Here is a 17,258-nt window from a genome sequence, read left to right as displayed (position 1 = left end):
ACACTCGGGCAAAAGCCACCGACACAGAACATGTGCACACAAACATGAGAGGGAAGCAGAAATCTGTTTGCAGCACATTTCTATAAATGATGTGAATAAGATAGAAATCTGGACAGACTTGGCAGCCTTCAGTCCTGCTTGTACCGTAGAGTCCTGCTGAGGATCTGAGAGTGCTTTAATGGAAATATCAAGATGGGAACCACAGGGCAAGATGGAGGCTAATATGTGCAGACCGTCTGCACGCACTCTCTTAAGACATGTTTAAAAAAAAGTCTATCCCCTTTGAAGTCCCAATTTCTGAAATAATCGGCTCTGACAATTTCTGTCTCTCCCTTTAAAAGCCTTACACACATTAATTCACTCATTTTCTCTTCAACGTCATCTAATTTTTGGTCTAATTCATTGTTCTCACTCAGTTAAATCTTCCATCTTCCCTTCTTTGACCTCCACCTATCCATAATTATCTTTTTTTTATTCAACCTTTCTTTATTTCCTTTCCATCCTCCCTTCTCCTCCTCTGTGCGCCTGCCAGCAGCTGCATAAAGCTGCGTATTTTCCAGGGACTGGTAACCACAGCTCCCCTGCCAGGCCAGACCATTGCACTGAAGAAGATGAAAGAACAGGAGGGCAACCGTTTCATGTGTCACCTCCCTGCATGCAGCCAACAAACACACACTAAGATACATGTATAAGGACACCAAGCACCGAACGCACGCTCACAATCAGAAACTTTGCCACAAACACACAGGGGTATAAAACACAAATGGCCTGAGCTGAAATTTATGATAAAAACCTGAACAATTAGGGGTAAAATATCAAATTTTGGGGCTGTTTTGAATGTGTTACATTCTCACAACCATAAAAACATAAAAATTACCACCAACAAAGACATACAAAACCGTAAAAAAAAGCAAGATAACACACTTCAAAGCAGGATGAAGCATTCGTCTGTTTTCATGTTTGTTTCTTCAGGTCCTGCATTGTACTCTCACCTATCTCACATCGACAGGACGTTAAAGTACGCAGAATAAATTAATTACAAAACAAAGTCATTAAGTTTACGTCTGAAGATTTGGGCAAATGCTTTACTGAAGATATATTTTTATTTTTGTCTGGGGAGAATTACTTGAAGAAGTTGTGAAAGAATCCAGCAAATATATCAACAGCAAAGCAGCTCCAAGCTTCCTGAAGTACAAGAGGAGGATAAAGCGAATAAAAGGGTCACTCAGGAAAATTCACATGAAGATGAAGAGCATGCATTTAGTCAACATTAGATGTAGACAAGCACAAAATAATGACACATTTAGTTAGTCATGAGTGCACCAAACACTGTCCATACAGTAGAAAAGTCCTCGTCCTTTCATGGAGGGCAGGAAAAACAAATGAAAGACTTCCTCAAATCTGCAGCTGTGTGACCGGCTTCATTTAATATCTCTAGCCGACTAATTCGGTCTCCACAACGAGACCAGCAAGCAGGCGCAGGATTCTGAATCAACCACCAACTGTCTTCATGCACAAAGTGGAGAACAGAGCTGTTCAATGTTAAAAACGGAGCCAACTTTCACTCCGTGTACGCATCTTTGTTTTTGCTGAAACTGATGCGTCAGCTGCTTAGTGAAGGAAATGCGAGTGTTGGACCTCCATTCCCAGTTCTGTGGATACAGAACACCTCGACTGTGAAGCTGCATCAATGGCAAATAAATATTTGGTTGTTAAAGGACACAATGCTGTAGCCAGACTGGCCAAACGAGTATTTGGCATTACTTTGACATCCATGTTGTGCTTTTAATGTACAAATCTGGTCTTTTCATCAAAAATAAAACTGATGATCCTCATTGAACTAAATTCAGTGCATCTCTTAGAAGAAGGATAAAAAGTTCTGTTCTTGTAGATCTGCTACTTGTCCAAACAGGAAACCTCTAACTTAATGGATAGAGAAGCCACACCGAGACAAAGGAAATCTTCAGCTACTCGTTTTAGATCTTCTTTACTTTATCGATACGTGTATTCTTCTTTTTATTAGATGTTTTTTCAGATGGGTGAAGGTAACAAACGACAATCTGGCATTTATACAAAAATTACTGCTTGAACTACTGAGAGAGAAGTGATTAGTGAACGTGTAGGGAAAGGACATGAGTTAGCAGAGTGAATCATGCAGCACCACACAACATCAGCCAGTGAATTTACCCAGAAAGGTTAGCTCAGAGCCGGGGTTAGTAAGCTCCAGAGGCCCCTGGGTGCTGGACGTGGTTGGCAGGGCCTCCAGTGGCAGTGGGTTAGTAACCATCGGAGTTGCAGATGTTGCAGGCCCAACAAAATGATCATCGTCATCACCACTACCAAATCGGAGCTGCGCTTCCTCAGCCCTACCCTCTTCCTCATCCTCACCCCTTTCACCATCAACATCATCCTCTTCATGACTTCTCACCCTGTCCAAAACATCTGTGGGTGAAAAGTTAGACAGGAGGAAAAGGGAGGGTGTCAACGAGACAAGGAAGAAGAAGGATGTAAGGAAGGAAAGGGGTCAAAAGACCAAAATGTAGAATAAGAAGGGTGAGCAAAGACAGAAAATGTTTGGTTAGTTTGTATTAACAGCAGTCTGTGAGTCCTAAATGATCCTTTAAACTTCTGAAAACTCAGTCTAACATAACTCCCACCCGCTCTGTCCACATCTACCCCCCAACAAACGAGTAAACAGCTGCTGACATGTCATTTCAGAGCTGCATGTTGTCACTCAGATTTAGTCCATTCAAGGGAACTTTAGCAACTTTGCTGGGTTGTTTTATCCTTTTGTGCAAATCCCTTCTAAATCTCTCCAACAGCACTAAATAAAACCAGAAAATTAACAGTAGGAAAAGGAAGTAAAACCCAGCAGCGTAACAAGGCAGGACTTTGTGCCCGTGTGGGTTTGCGTGTTGGGGCATAAAAATATCTGGTACACAAAGTGAAAATGAGACCTCCGTTTAATTTTCCCTCTTTCAAAGATCTGTTGCCTGCCTTTCTTGTTCCAGATAAAAGAGGTAAGGCAAACAAAACCCTCAAAAACATGAAAGCACATTTTCCATTAAGTCTCCTGAGGGGTTCAACAGAAACAATAGTGTCTCCACATTAGGAACAAAACAAAAAGCATGTCAGAAGAAACTCAAATGGAGACCTGGGCAGCTCTAGCTGCACGGATAACCCACCATGGATTAAAACAAAACAATCAGTAAACAGTGTCAGACATTGCGAGCGAGCTCCTCTGTTATTTATTACTTGGTGGGGAGAAAGACTAAGAACAAAGGGAGAAGGAGTAATAACAGCATTTCTTGATTTTTCTTTTCTAATTTGCTAGCTGTAGTGCGGAGCGTGCTAGCAAGCGCCATTCCTGCGTGGCTGACTGAGGTCTAATTAATGGGAGGCCATGGTGATGGAGTTTGGAAAGTTTCTTTGCAGGAAGACACTCGGAGGGGGCAGCCCGAGCTGCATTTAAAGGACTGTGAATGGTGCTGAGGGGAGAGCGGGAGATAGATGGAAGGAGTGGGGGCTAGGATTAGCCGTTCTGCTCGGCAGGCCTTGTGTATCACAGCCCACAGCATTTCTCCTCACCTCCTCCTCCCATGTTCTGTTCTTTCCTTCGACTCCATTTTTAATGAGATCAACAATTAGTCCAATTCAGAGAAGCTGAAAGAGCAAATAAATCAAGTGCCATCCTCGCTCTGCCCCACAGTCCTCGTCCTGTTTTACCCGACATGCTTCTTATTTAGAGTTTATTAGTTTATTAGTTGTCCGTTTTCTCAGCTCGAAGGAACACATCATTTTCAGGTTTCCTCAGACACATCTGTTGTTGATAATCTTTTCATCTCTTCTAATCATCCCTTCTTTATATCAAAAGGCTTCTTCTGTCCTCCTTTTCACGGTTACACATTTCATTTAATTGCTTTTCAGCCCGACGCAATCCTTCCTCACCTGTTTACATCTGCATGCAGTGCGCCCGATCCTCCTGAACAGAATTACTAAAAGATGGGGTGTGATGTAGAGGAGTCTGAAACGAATGATGGCGAGTTCTAATAATGGTCATTATGATGATAACTCCAATTTCAAGGAAATGGAAAGCAGTGGGAAATGCACAGGGTGGCATTTTTTTGACCGCTGCATGATGTTATATTAGAAGTGTTTGGAGCAAAATTTGGCCGCACAACGAGTTGTGTTGATTAACAATTACAGGGTGAGTGAGACGGGGGAAGAGTCGCAGGGTAAACGGCTTCTCTGAATGTAAGGTTTTTAGACCCGCGGCTGTTGTCAAATGACATTTTGTTTTTCTCTGAGGATTAGGCAGAACCCCTTTAGAGAGTATAATGGAAATGTGTGAGTCTCAGAGTGTGAGCAGATGAAGAAAAGTGTACATCAAACTCCTGTAACTGTGACTTCTCTTTTGGGTTGTGTTTAATAAGCACTGCTGCTGTTGGTTATGACTCGTAAAGCGTTACGTTTATGCAGATAAATAGCTGTACGTTGGTGGTTAACTTGTACACATGTGTGAGAGCGTTCAGCTGTGGCCTGACCTCCAGCAGGTCCAGCCTTGCTGCCTTTGCTTCTCTCAAAGCCGGCTGCATCCAGCAGGCTCATGTCGGACATCTTGACTCCAGATCGAGCCTCAGCTATCAGCTGCCGGGCTCTTTCCCTCAGTTGTCTCCGCCGCTCTGCATCTCGCTCCTGCAGACGAGAACAAGACAATTTGAGAAGTCTTTGGGGACAGTTACTAAGCCTGTCATAATTATTTATAAGTACTTATGATGATCACAATCATTTCCACATAAAACAGCTGTGAATAAACAACAGAGGCGTCATATTTCCAGAACATTCCCCACTGTTTGATGCAGCTGATCGACAGAGTTTTGGTCGTTGTGCCGCCGGGCTTCAACAGCGTTTAGATTTAACGCCATCGACTATATATCTGAAGTTGCTCCAGTTCTTATATTTGACCGAGAGCCAAACAACAAAGAGGATGTTATTTTTCAGCACATCATCCAAACCTGTAAAGTCTGCGAGGCTCCATGCACACATGGGTTTGAATCTAAACCTGAGCGTATCAGATGGTGCACCAGACAACTGGTTTATTTCAGTATAGCACACCTAATTTTGCACACTTAAGCTATTATTTATATCATATTTCCTCTGATCTGCTTTGATCACAAAGAATAAAAGGCAAACGTTTTTACTATTATTTGATTGAAAAAACCCCCACTATTTTTAACATGTATTTACATTATTTAATTATCATCAAGCCTCAAATGAAGTGTTAGATGCTGTTCAACTTCATATCCTTTGCATTATGGTTATTATAAGAACACAAGCTGCTGCCAGATAAACGCCGTCATCTTCTCACGACGCAACCACTCCTACAAATTAGATGGTAAAAAGTTTTTATGCTCAAAATGCATGTGCACAACTCACTGCATTATGGAGTTAGGAGCACATAGACACACACACCTCATCTTGGGAATAGACAGATACAGTATTGAGCTGCTACCATCAGAGCAATGGCAGAAATGCCATTTTCAGGTCGATCCAATCTGATCCTGCTGATAGCACAGGCCACTATGCGTACACACACACATTCACAGAGCGAGCGGGAAAACTTTGATGATGTCAATTGACAGGCACTTAACTGATGATGACCCCGCCAAACACACACAAGCGCACACACACTACACCGCAGGCCAAGAGCTGCATACAGTAACCAGGCAGACGTAAACAAATATCTACGACAGCTAGTTTAAATGAGGTTTTGACAAGACAAGACAAGACACACAAGATAAAAGCACGGGAAAGAAAGAAAGAAGAAGAAGAAGATAAGTTGAAGTTGGGAGAAAGCGTGCCAATTTGGGCCAAAACAAACTTGGGCCAAATAACAACACCTACAGACACCCTATCATGAACTTTACCGAAGCATAAACATGCACAGACACAAGTCTAAGCCTGCACCCCCCACTTCTACCAAACGTACGCAGCTACATACGACCCAAGGGAGAGTGAAGCTGCATTTCCCAGTCACCGCTTCCCTCCCTGTGGTTTCCTGTTAATCAGGCTTCTCCATATTGAGGCAGGGGTTTTAGGCCTGGCCTATTGAAGCCGCCCATTTATCCATTAACAAAACAAGCAGCGCCCGCTAATGAGCTACATCTCTCCATTTCCATGTCAATTGTTTGTTTGTAGCCATTGTTTGGCTGGGACAATGGGGTTGTATTGTAAATGACAGCAACCCTAATGCACTCTGTGAGTGTGTGTGTTTGTGTGTGAGTGAGTGTGTGTTTGTGTGAGCCCAGGGGGGTGCCCACGGGGAAAAGGGAACACACCTCAGAGACTACTGATAGAATAAAAAGAGACAGTCAGGGGGAAGTAAAGAGACAGAAAGGGAGATAAAGAGAGAGAACAGCAGTGAAGAGGAGAAATGACTGTTGATACTGCCTGTAGTGAAGCAACAAGCATTGAAAATACTTGTTTCATAGCTCTTAAAGTAAAGTTCCAGCTAAAAAAGACTAATTAAAAAGAAAAAGAACACTTTTAAGAAGCACGTTACAAAGATCTACTGGTTAGTATGTCAGGATGAGGAGTTTTAATGAATAAAACAGCTACAAATCATTAATTTAACGGTGGAAACTCAGTTTAAGTTTTTATTTATGTGACTTGAGAACATGATAAACATGGAAATCAAAACAGATCTTTTTAAAAATCCTCAACAATGGGGTAAAACTTTAACTTTAACTGTTAATCAGAGTATCAGTAAACGTGTATTTTTAGCCTCTAGAGAAGAACTAACACGCAGGTATGAGTCTGTGTAGATCTCACCCTGCGCAGAGCGAAGGATTTTGGGTATTCCTTAATAAAATGAACAGCATGAAGCCCTCTAAGATGAAGCTATGTGCAGATTTACTGCTCATTGGGTGAAAGTTGGCCTGACCAGGGATTGGACAGCAACCAAGTTCACCACAAAGAGGACGAAGCACAGACGACAGCTGCATTGGACAAACTTCATCACTTCATCTGTTAGTTTCAGTTCACCACAAAGCAGATCCTTGACCTCTATGACCTGTTTTTATTTACATCAAGATGATCTGCACAAGATAAGTAAATAAATTAAGTTCAATTAAAGCACAAAGATATCTATAAGCTCACTTAAGGACTTGAAGCCCTTTGAGGGAACACTCTCATTAACATGATGTGACTCATCAGATGTAACGACACTGATGGGCGACTTCGTGGATATTACACAATATCCCAGATATTAGAGGGACTCCTGAAGAGCAGAAACAGAACCAAACACCTTTCATTGAGGCTCTGAAACTGCTTCGTGCCCCTTTCTCCTTCATCTTCCTGCCCATTACCTGCTCACAGCTTAATATTTTCACAGAGGTCTGAATTCCTAAAACGAACCTGGAGAAGAGAGGAGCAAAGCGAGAGGAGGCTTTACCAACATCGGTTTAAAGTGACAGGTCTGCAGCAGGGACAGTTTAAGTGGTCAGATGCCCGTCCTCTCTCCTCCCCTCTCCTGGGGGGTGGTGGTAGTTACTGTACTGAATACACTCGGAGAACTGAAGGTAAACACACAACAAGTAGCAATGGGTAAAAAGACTAACCGGCTTGTTTTAGCGGGTGTACGCGCCTTTATACACATGCAACTTTTGGTGTAAAAAATGTGCATGTCTGGTCAAGCTCAGTAAATTAAAAAAGTACAAACATTTAAATGTCATTTAACTGATGTGAGGCAAAAGGATGAAATGCTCAATCAAGTGCAAGGAGGATTACGATTAATATTTTGGGTTGAGATCTCGATCTCGTCTCTGGTATGAAATCAAAGGTTGGTAGAAGGTTGGTAGTTCACATATAAATCCCCTCCATCCTTATTTCCTTCTTTTTAATTCAATGTTTTGAAAGCAGGCTTCTCTCTGCTTTTATAAACGTAACAAGATAATAAACAGGAATGTTCCTGATGGCCTTCTGGCTACAGACCGATTCAGATATGGACACAACTAGCAGTTTGGTGCAAGATGAACGTATACATATGTACAGAAAGCCCCTCCAAAGCGTCCCACTGCATTATTGTTGTTCGCCATTTTGGGGTGAAAATGGGAAATTGACTTTTTCTATCCAGAGGCTAGGATTAACACTATAGAAAAAAGGCATGTGACGAGCGCCTTGCTTCATCAGCTACAGAGCAACCGTTTGAACATCAGAGAATGTGTTTGGAGGGGGGGCTGAGAGGCTTTTCATTAAGTTGAGGACAATACGAGTCTCCAGATTGTGTTTTTGTGGTTCATTTTACATGAGTCCATGTGGGGTTTTAAACTACTTGCGCATGTGCAGTTGAATTTGGGAAAAGTAGTGATTTAAATGAAATTATAGTGATTAAAAGGACAACCTCATTAATCCTTGTTCTGGCAGGTCTTCTTATACACATTGCAACTTCACGAAAAGCTCAATAACTTAAACAAAAACAAAACATGCCAGTCCTGACATTGAGCTACTTTCTACCAAACGAGGTTCACCGGTAAGAAAAATGTTTACGTCATTTGAAGCTCTAAATAGTTTAGATGTGGATGAGAGGACTTTGCTTCCATTTGTAATTTTTTGGGTGAATTTAAACTCACTGACAGACCCACTGAGGCTGGTGCCCGTCAATCAAGTGCTACCAACTTCATCATTTCAATTAAAGCCCGCTGTTCTGTAGCAACAGAACATGCCAGAAGTTTTTTCAATGGGAAAACTGGCTGACCAGGTGGAGATTAAATGCCATCTAGTGGACACAGTGTTAGGACGAGCTGGCGATTACGATTAGCTTTTTGCAACTTGGAAAGTGGCGTAAAATACAAACACACACGGTGCTTTAATTTGGCAGAACAACAACAGTAGATCTGAAAGCCACGGGGATGCAACTTACAAAAACAGAAAGCACAAACCCAACCAGCCACGTCATTACGTGATCAAAGCCAGGGTGAAAACAACAAGCAGAAAAAAGCAGGAGAGAAAGCGTGTCAGCTGGCGGTCAGCGGGTAGCACGGCTTCAAGAATGGAGACTCAGGAGGAGCAGAGACTTTTCATTTTCAAATGGCGACAACAAGAACAATTGTGTACTGTGTCTTCCACCGACTGCTGGTAACCCGCAGGGAAAGAGGGGCTGAACGGTTCAGTGCAAGGCTGAGACAGAGGCTTCCTCTGTGGACTTGGCGTTGGGTGAGGACCCCTCTTCGCTCTGGAAGCTCCTTTTGAGCAGGGGGAGCAGGTTGTCGCCTTGGTTGCTCTTTTCTGGGCAAGTAGAAAGAGGGTGGGAGGGCACGCACCACCGGTCATGTACAGAGACCTGGCGAGGGCACAGAGTGATGCTCCACACACACACACACACACACACCGGGGTGCACACACAATCACTATCTAAAAGGGTCTGCCAACCTCCCAGATAGCCAGCCAGTCTGGCAGCCAGTCATGCAGTTCCAGACATTTGTCATGACAGGCTAATTCAGTCAAGAGGTGCTTTAGGTCTCTATCTTGTCCAGGCACACACGCAAAAGAGCTACAAAACACACACACACCAAACCAGCCACACAGCTATGTAATTACACATTCGTCAGCAATGTTTGGAGTGACGATCCAGGCTTGATTCAGACGCAGGTAGAATTAAAACCTCTTCATTATAATACGAGTTAAACACACAAAGGATCTACTTTCAATCCCCAAAGGGGAGGGTGTAAATAAATAGAGACATGCGACTACGAGGGACAAATTTGGTTTCTGCTAAAGTTCGACTGTAGTGTGTTCCTCTAACCCAGAACGAGACAAAGTAACATCCTCTGTGTGTCAGGAAGCAGTTAGATTTATGGGAAATGTGGTCCTCCGTTTCTAAAACCCGCCACAGAGGCTTCAAATTGGCCCAACTCTCAAGATACAATCAAGATTATTCAGCTGCAAAGGATCGTAACAACACGGGCACATTTAGGGAAGTTACACTTAGTCAAATTCAGAAATTTGTTAATTTTTGCACAAATTTTGGTGAAGATGGCGAGAGGGTGAAAAAGGGGAGTGATGGAGGGGGAAGCAGGGAGGGAGAGGGAGACAGAGAGGGGAGCTTATCGGCTGCCTCCAGACGGAGTGCGCGGATCAATGGGCATGCGAGGCCCACAGCGATCAATGCATTTGATAAAGAATTAAAGAAGAGCCACTGTACATGGCTATCAAAGAACCGGGACATGGCCTAATTATGATTCGACGGGTGCGTGCCCATGATAGGGGTCTGTGTGTGTGTGTGTGTGTGTTATATGCACAGAAATATGAAACTGTGAGATGTCAGGGTGGAAGTCCAGCCCACGCACGTACCTGTGTGCATGTAAACATGAGCCTCAGTTTGTATTTTTGTGATCTGCATGCGCTCTACGACACATTTCAAACTTTTAAAGCGGCATCAGCAGAGCAATCATCTGTTAACTGTTGCTTTTCATTAACTTCTGCTTGTGTGTTTGTCTTCGAAGTGTTGGAGGTGTTGTTTCCGTCGTTAAATGAGCCTTGAAAAGTAGCCAAGGCTGTAAATATGATATGTGTTGTCACCTTTTGCTTCCAAACTAAGTATTTGTTCAAACAAAACAAAAGTTTTTGAGTTGGCATAGTTCCAGTAGCACGGTGCACAGATATAGTGCAAAAGACACATAAAAGAACAAAGGTGTGCACACAAATTTGTTTGACAACTGTTGAACTGGTTTCATGGTTTAATGCAAAGTATATCCCCGGCACGTTGTGTTCGTGTACTTAACAAAGGACATTTGTAAAGTGGGACAGGTAGAACAGGTAGAGTGGAACGCACACACATGTGCACACAGAAGTCAGAGGAGCTCGTCACTCTGACAGATGAGTAAGATGGGAAGGTTCTGCCCTTTAAACAGACGGGATAATTACTGGGGAGAGGGACAGAAAGAGCTGAAGGGAGGAAGAGGAGGAGAGAGAAAGAAAGAGACGGAGAACATGAGCTGACCTCATGCCCCGCCCCTTTTCATGGAAAATAAAACTCACCTTGGCACTAATGGACATTTAGCACCAGTATTCATGCCTCAGCCAGAGCCCCGATGCAGAAGAAAGTTGGTGGAATAGAATAATAAAGTCGTAGATCCAATAACAGCTGCCTCATTGCAGATTAATTGGTATCAACACAGACACTCATGGGAAGGCAGCTTTTCATTCTCAGGTTTTACATATGAGAACATAATAAAATCATTTTAAGTCTATACCAGGTCTTAAAATGAAGTCAATTCCACCTCAAATGAACGTATCACACTGTGTGATCACATGAATAAAAGTGTGTTCGGTCCAAATGTAAAACCACTTTCAACAGCAACATATAATAGTTTTTATGACGTTATCAGACCATTTTGGCCACTCTTCTATCCAGCGTTGCTTCAGCTCATTGAGGTTTGCAGCACTGGTTCATGCACAGCTCTCTTAAGGTGCCACCACAGCATTTCAGTCAGGCTGAGGTCTGGACTCTGACTGGACCATTGCAACACCTTGATTCTTTTCTTTTTCACACATTCTGCTGTAGATCTGCTGCTGTGTTTGGGATCTTTGTCCTGTTGATGAGCCAGTTTCAGCCCAGCTTTAGCTGTGGGACAGATGGCCTCACATTTGACTCTAGAATACTTTGGTATCCAGAGGAGTTCATGGTGGACTCGATGACTGCAAGGTGCCCAGGTCCTGTGGCTGCAGAACAAGCCCAGATCATCAGCCCTCCACCACCGTGCTTGACAGCTGGTATGAGGTGTTTGTGCTGATATGCTGCGTTTGGTTTCCTCCAAACGTGCTGCTGTGCGTTATGAGCGGGATAATACCCGACGAGGTGTCCATTGTCAGAAATGAATGGACTTTGCGGAAGCTTCGTGTCGGACGGTTCACGCCTCCGCGTCATCCATTCATTTCTGATAATGAACACCTCGGAGGGCATTATCCCGCTCATACCATGGTCACTTCCAAAAGAAATAAATACTCAATCAATAATGAATACTTTAATGTGTTTTAGAGTTGAAATCATGAGTTGTTTTTTTTTTTTTACAAGTCACAAGCTATTTGATCAGTGTAGGGAAGTGAGATGATGGCTTAACGTTACGTTACGTGATACAAAGTATCATTTCAGAAGGCCAGTACACTACTTACCGCTTGTGTGTCCAGAGGATGATGCGAAATTTTGTTTCAAAGAATCAAAGTCCATCAACTAAGTTACAAGAAATGATAAAATCACTCGTTTTTGTCTGTCGTTGTGATAAATAAACGAAATAACGTCGAGTCTCCGTTGCCATGGTTACCAACTAGCGTTTGAGCCCCCGCAATAATGGTGATCTGTCATCTACAATAATGTAGATCTGTCATCAGGCAATCAGTCATCAGAATCGAGTATTCGAACCCAGAACATGGTATAAGACCAAACATCTCCACTTTGCTCTGGTCTGTCCAAAGGACATTGTTCCAGAAGTCTTCTGGTTTGTTCAGATGCAGCTTTGCAAACATAAGCTGTGCTGCCATGTTCTTTTTAGAGAGAAGAGGCTTTCTCCTGCAGCCCTTCTAAACAAGCCATCCTTGTTCAGCCTTTTTCTTATTGTTCTGTCATGAACTTTAACCTTTAACATGCTAACTGAGGCCTGTAGAGTCTGAGATGTAGCTCTTGGGTTTTTGACCTTGCTGGGACTTCCACTCCCTGAGATGAGACTTTATTCTAAAGTTACTTGTGCTTAAATGACATTTTTGCAGTTTTAGCAAAGCAACAGAAACTAAACAAAACATTTTCCCTGTTCCATCAGTCCAGAAATGTATTAAGGCACAAAAGAAGTAGCAAATAATTTAAAGACGGCTATCTTTTGCCACAGCAGTTATAAATTTCCACTTACAATGAATGTCTCCCTTTGAACATCCATAAAAACATCAAACAGGTGTGCAACATTACAGAAAACATGATAATACTATTATTTTCTTGTTGCATTAAAAAAAACAATGAACTCCAGGCACATGTTTATCCTGACTTCAGAGTGAAGTTTCTGAGAGTATCTGTCCTAAAAGGCCCACGAGTGTAACAAGAGATAAATAAAACCTGCTTTAAGAAAAGAAGAGTCTGAAAGATACCTTCGCAGTCTAAGTAAGGAGGTGGAATAGCTGAAATTTCACATGCAAAACATGTTAGATATCATATCATTTGAGGCGTGTTTTGCTAACCAAAAAAAGGAAAAAGGGGGAGTGTGAGAAAGATCAGTGCTGCAGGGTGGATGTGAAAAACATTTGACACTTTCACTTGGTCAAATGTGAACAAAATAACAGGGAGAGAGAAAAAAAAACGGAGCGGTCCATGTGCTCTGAAGAGGTATGTAAGTGTAGGTGAATTACAGCTTTCTTCTCTGATGGCTTGATCAGCTCTTGTGATGCAATTCAGAGAGTTGTCTTTCTCCTGCTCGTTAAAAAACACACACACACTCAGTTTAGAGGCCGGCTTTGATCTCCACTTCAGCCGATTCAGCCACGACACATACCCGCACACTCCAAGACGAGCACACACACACAGTCCAAAGAAACTCCCCACCAAACTATTTAGTTTCATTAGGAGCAAATTCTTCAAAAGGAAGAGGGTGAGCAAGAGAAAGGAGGAGGGGAGTGAAGGAAGAAGAGAGGACGGGAAAGAAAGAGAGGACTGGGGGAAGAAAGGAAAGGCAGCCACATTAAAATGAGACCTAAAAAAAAAAAAAAAAGACAGGAGGAGGAAGTAAAAGTACAAAATGGGAGATTTTTCTGCACAGACTGGTTACTGGTGATGTTTTCAATGGTTGGATGTCAGATAAGATTCACGGTGACCAAGCATGTTATTAACTGTACATGAAAGTCAAAGCTTGGTTTATGTTCACTTTTTAAATCATAAAAGGGTTCAGGATGATGAGAACACGTTTTTCCACAGATGAGCATCAGATGTTCTCAGTCTGCCTGAGATTCGTTCATTCTCCTGAAAGTGTGAATGAAAGGATGAAGGGGAGCATCTGCCTACATCTTTCTACAACAAACTGAGTGTAACAGATGAGAGTCCTTGCTGTGTTGACAGCAACACAATATGCATCCAAATGTATTCACAGCAGTGATTGCAAAGCTGTGGGCATTTGGATTCTCACTGCCACCTCTCAGGAACATCTCTAGAACAGTTCAGGATGTCAGGCATGTGTGAAAGCGGCTCTAAAAAACAGATTCAGCTCTAAAATCTGTGCTTTTCGTTTCTGTATTTTTTTTAGCTGGCTGTCAACCTGCCAGGTAAAGCACCTTTCGAAAAGTTCACCTTTCCAGTTGTTCGGTCTATAGAAATCAGGGCAAACAGCCAGGTAACCACAACCTGTTCGAATGTGCCTCTGACAAGTAAAGACGTTTCTCTTTTATAGCTGCTTGGCTCAAGTGCACAAAGAATAAGTCATGCGCAATGTGTTCCTCTTTTTTTGGAACTTTTTGGAATGCCAAGGTTCAGCCCGGGCTTTGTTTTAGTTAACAGTGACAGAAAATTAAAAAAAGAAAGAAAGTAAGTAGTCAAGATCAGAGGACAGACAGCAAATGTGGGTGGATGACAACACCTACAGGTCACAACAGCAGAGACCCGGGACTCGTCTCCTCTGCTGAGGAGGAGGTGGTGGAGGAGAGGGAGCGACGGAGGAGAAAGGGGAGGAGGTGGCGGGGATGCTGGTCGGCAAAAATCAAACGGGACCCAATTATAGGAATCACAACGAGTCAGTGAGCAGGGGAACTCTCTTACCTGGAAAACACCAAGGTATTTGCCACAAGCACACACACGCACACACACGCACTGAAAAAAAGTAAAAATATAAAGTGAACAGATGCTAAATACTTGTTCAAAACACACACACACAGCAGTGAATGCTTGTGTGTCCACATGCACACACTCATCCCAAACCTAGTGCGGATCCTGATAATTAGTCTGGCCAGGCCGCTGTGAAATTACTGTTCTCATCTGCTAATGGATGAGAAGACCTGAAGCGAATACACACAGACGCACACAAACACACACACACTCTCTTCTCTATTAAAATAATAACAGCGGGAAAAACTACAGAGGAAATGAAAGTAAAAAAAAAGAAAGAAAAAAAATGGGATAAAACAGAGTAAAAATCCTTATAGATATGTGGGCAAAGGGTGGTGACGTTACAGCTTTACAAGACATCTGCACTACTGACTGCTGATCTGTTGTGAAGGCCACCTATGAGGAGAAGGAGGAGGTGAGGGTGGGGATGGGCACAAAACAATTAGTAGGGCTGCTTGTTCTTCAAGGACCACAGAGAGAGCAGGTCAGGTGGCGGCGAAACAAGGAGGGAACAGAAAACGGGAAAATGAGATGTGGCAGAGAAGAAGAAAAAAAAAGTGACGGGAAGAGAAAGGAACTAGGTGAGAAACCAAAAACTGACATGAAACAGGAAGAGAATGAAAGAAAGTGGCCCGAGAAGACAGACTGGGAGAAAGAGGAGGAGAGAGGAGTGAACCTGTGACCTTAGATGAAAGAAGCAGTCACTGTGGGCTACAATTAGGAATGGCAGGAGGGAGAGCGGAGGTCAGGAGAACAGGGCCACGCACGCACATTTAACAACTGTAGCTGCAGAAGTGCGGCTGTACATGTTCAACAAATGTACTCATTCAAACGGCCATTTGGTTTTCACTGTACAGATAAAACTGATCTCAGGGTATGAGACGCCTCATATTAGGAGATAAAACATGTGAAGAAGCTTTGAGATCAAATCAATTAAGGGAAGTCATAAAATCTTAAAAATCCTGACTTGAGCAGCTCAGTACAACATGAAATTAAATAATAAATATAAACGTACTACGTAGGACTGATGGATCAATTCATCATCTTTCCTTTGAAACCTACACCCCTAAAACAGCTAATGCGGTCCCCTCTTCTCTCCTACATTAGCCACTTCCCGAGTAGAAAGAAGCCTGTTGTAATTGAATTAAATGATACCTTATGCATGCTAAACCGCAAAGCACCTACTTAGACAGATGGAGAGTTAAATGGGAAAAGCTTGTGCCTCTCCAACTGATAACAGGGACACACACACACGCTCATGCTAATCAAAACAAGACATCAAGTAATCTAATCTGAATCACTAACAATTATCAGCACATTGGCCTCAAGGCCAGTCGTATTCCTTTGATCAATGTTTTCTATTAAAAAAAGTGTAAACAATTCAATATCTTCCTCTCACCCCTCCTCTTTTGATTCCTTTCCTTATGCATAGTGTGTGTGTGTGTGTGTGTGAGGGGGATATTAACCAATTGTCCTTGGAAATGAATGAGAAAATCAAGAGGAGAGGGAGAGACTGAAGGGTGGGGTGGCTACTTTAAGGAGCTAATCTGAGTGAAGTCAGCCATCTTGCTGCACAACAAGGGACAGAGGAGGACCTTTTTATTTATTTTTTTTGTTGGTAAGGAAATATATCGGCGCTGCAACAGCTTTGAAAACCTCTTTTAATTTGCTCTCCTCCTCTGAAGACTTAACGGCAGCAGTCCTTGGAAGGTCCTCGTTTATTTCCTCAGATTATCCTGAAATGGTTATTCCTGTGGCTGGCGCACAAACAGCACACACCAACACACTCACACAGATATAAAAAAGAAAACAACCATCTAATTCAAGGGCATATTTCTCTTTTAGGATCCAGGCAGCAAACCCAGGGCCGTGCGGCTGCTGCCTTTTAGATATTTCATTACCAAAAGGTATTTATTTCATTTTACCCTCAAATCCCTTGTCGTCACAATTCTCACAAGACCACATTTTTTATTACACCCCTTTATTTCCTCTGAAACATTTGGAAACCTGACTGAAGATTTGACCACAGTGCTTTCCCAGGGTGACTCTTGGTTCATCAGCGTGCCCCTTCCTCCCAGTATATTATGTTCACTGGAGCGTGCTCAGTTCAGAGCTGGCAATTTCGCCCGCTGAAGACTTAGTCTAGTTAGCCTCAGTGTGGCGATTCTTAACTCCCATTTACAGTGAATGTACTTTTGCTGACAGGTGTTTGTGTACAACATTTACTCGGTGAACAGGGGCGGAACATTTAGTCATAAAAACTGTGCAGAATCAAGACCAAAGGGAAGACCTGAAGAGAGACAGAGTTGGAGTCCTTCCATGTTTGATTTTTTCCTGACAAGTTGAGGTTGTGGCGTTCAGCAGCCCATGAGAGAGAAGCTAATAAGCAAAAGTCTTCCTTCCTTCT

General features: G+C 42.7%; 1 protein-coding gene across 5 annotated transcripts in view; it reads right to left on the bottom strand.

Moving 5' to 3' along the window:
• The window catches only part of ehbp1 (EH domain binding protein 1), a 119,768-nt gene that overhangs the window by 37,046 nt on the left and 65,464 nt on the right, over positions 1 to 17,258 (bottom strand). For 4 of the 5 annotated variants that reach the window (XM_072390589.1, XM_072390591.1, XM_072390592.1 and 1 more), the window contains 2 exons: positions 4,545 to 4,695; positions 2,188 to 2,442 (listed from right to left, as the gene is read on the bottom strand). In XM_072390589.1, the coding sequence (XP_072246690.1) occupies positions 2,188 to 2,442; positions 4,545 to 4,695 (406 nt within the window). The remainder of the gene's footprint in view (positions 1 to 2,187; positions 2,443 to 4,544; positions 4,696 to 17,258) is intronic. The other variant, XM_072390593.1, reaches the window with a different exon arrangement.

Source organism: Leuresthes tenuis, unplaced genomic scaffold, assembly GCF_036924035.1.
Source record: "Leuresthes tenuis unplaced genomic scaffold, fLeuTen1.0.hap1 SCAF_8, whole genome shotgun sequence".
Classification (NCBI taxonomy): domain Eukaryota; kingdom Metazoa; phylum Chordata; class Actinopteri; order Atheriniformes; family Atherinopsidae; genus Leuresthes; species Leuresthes tenuis.
This window is presented reverse-complemented; position numbering and strand designations above follow the sequence as displayed.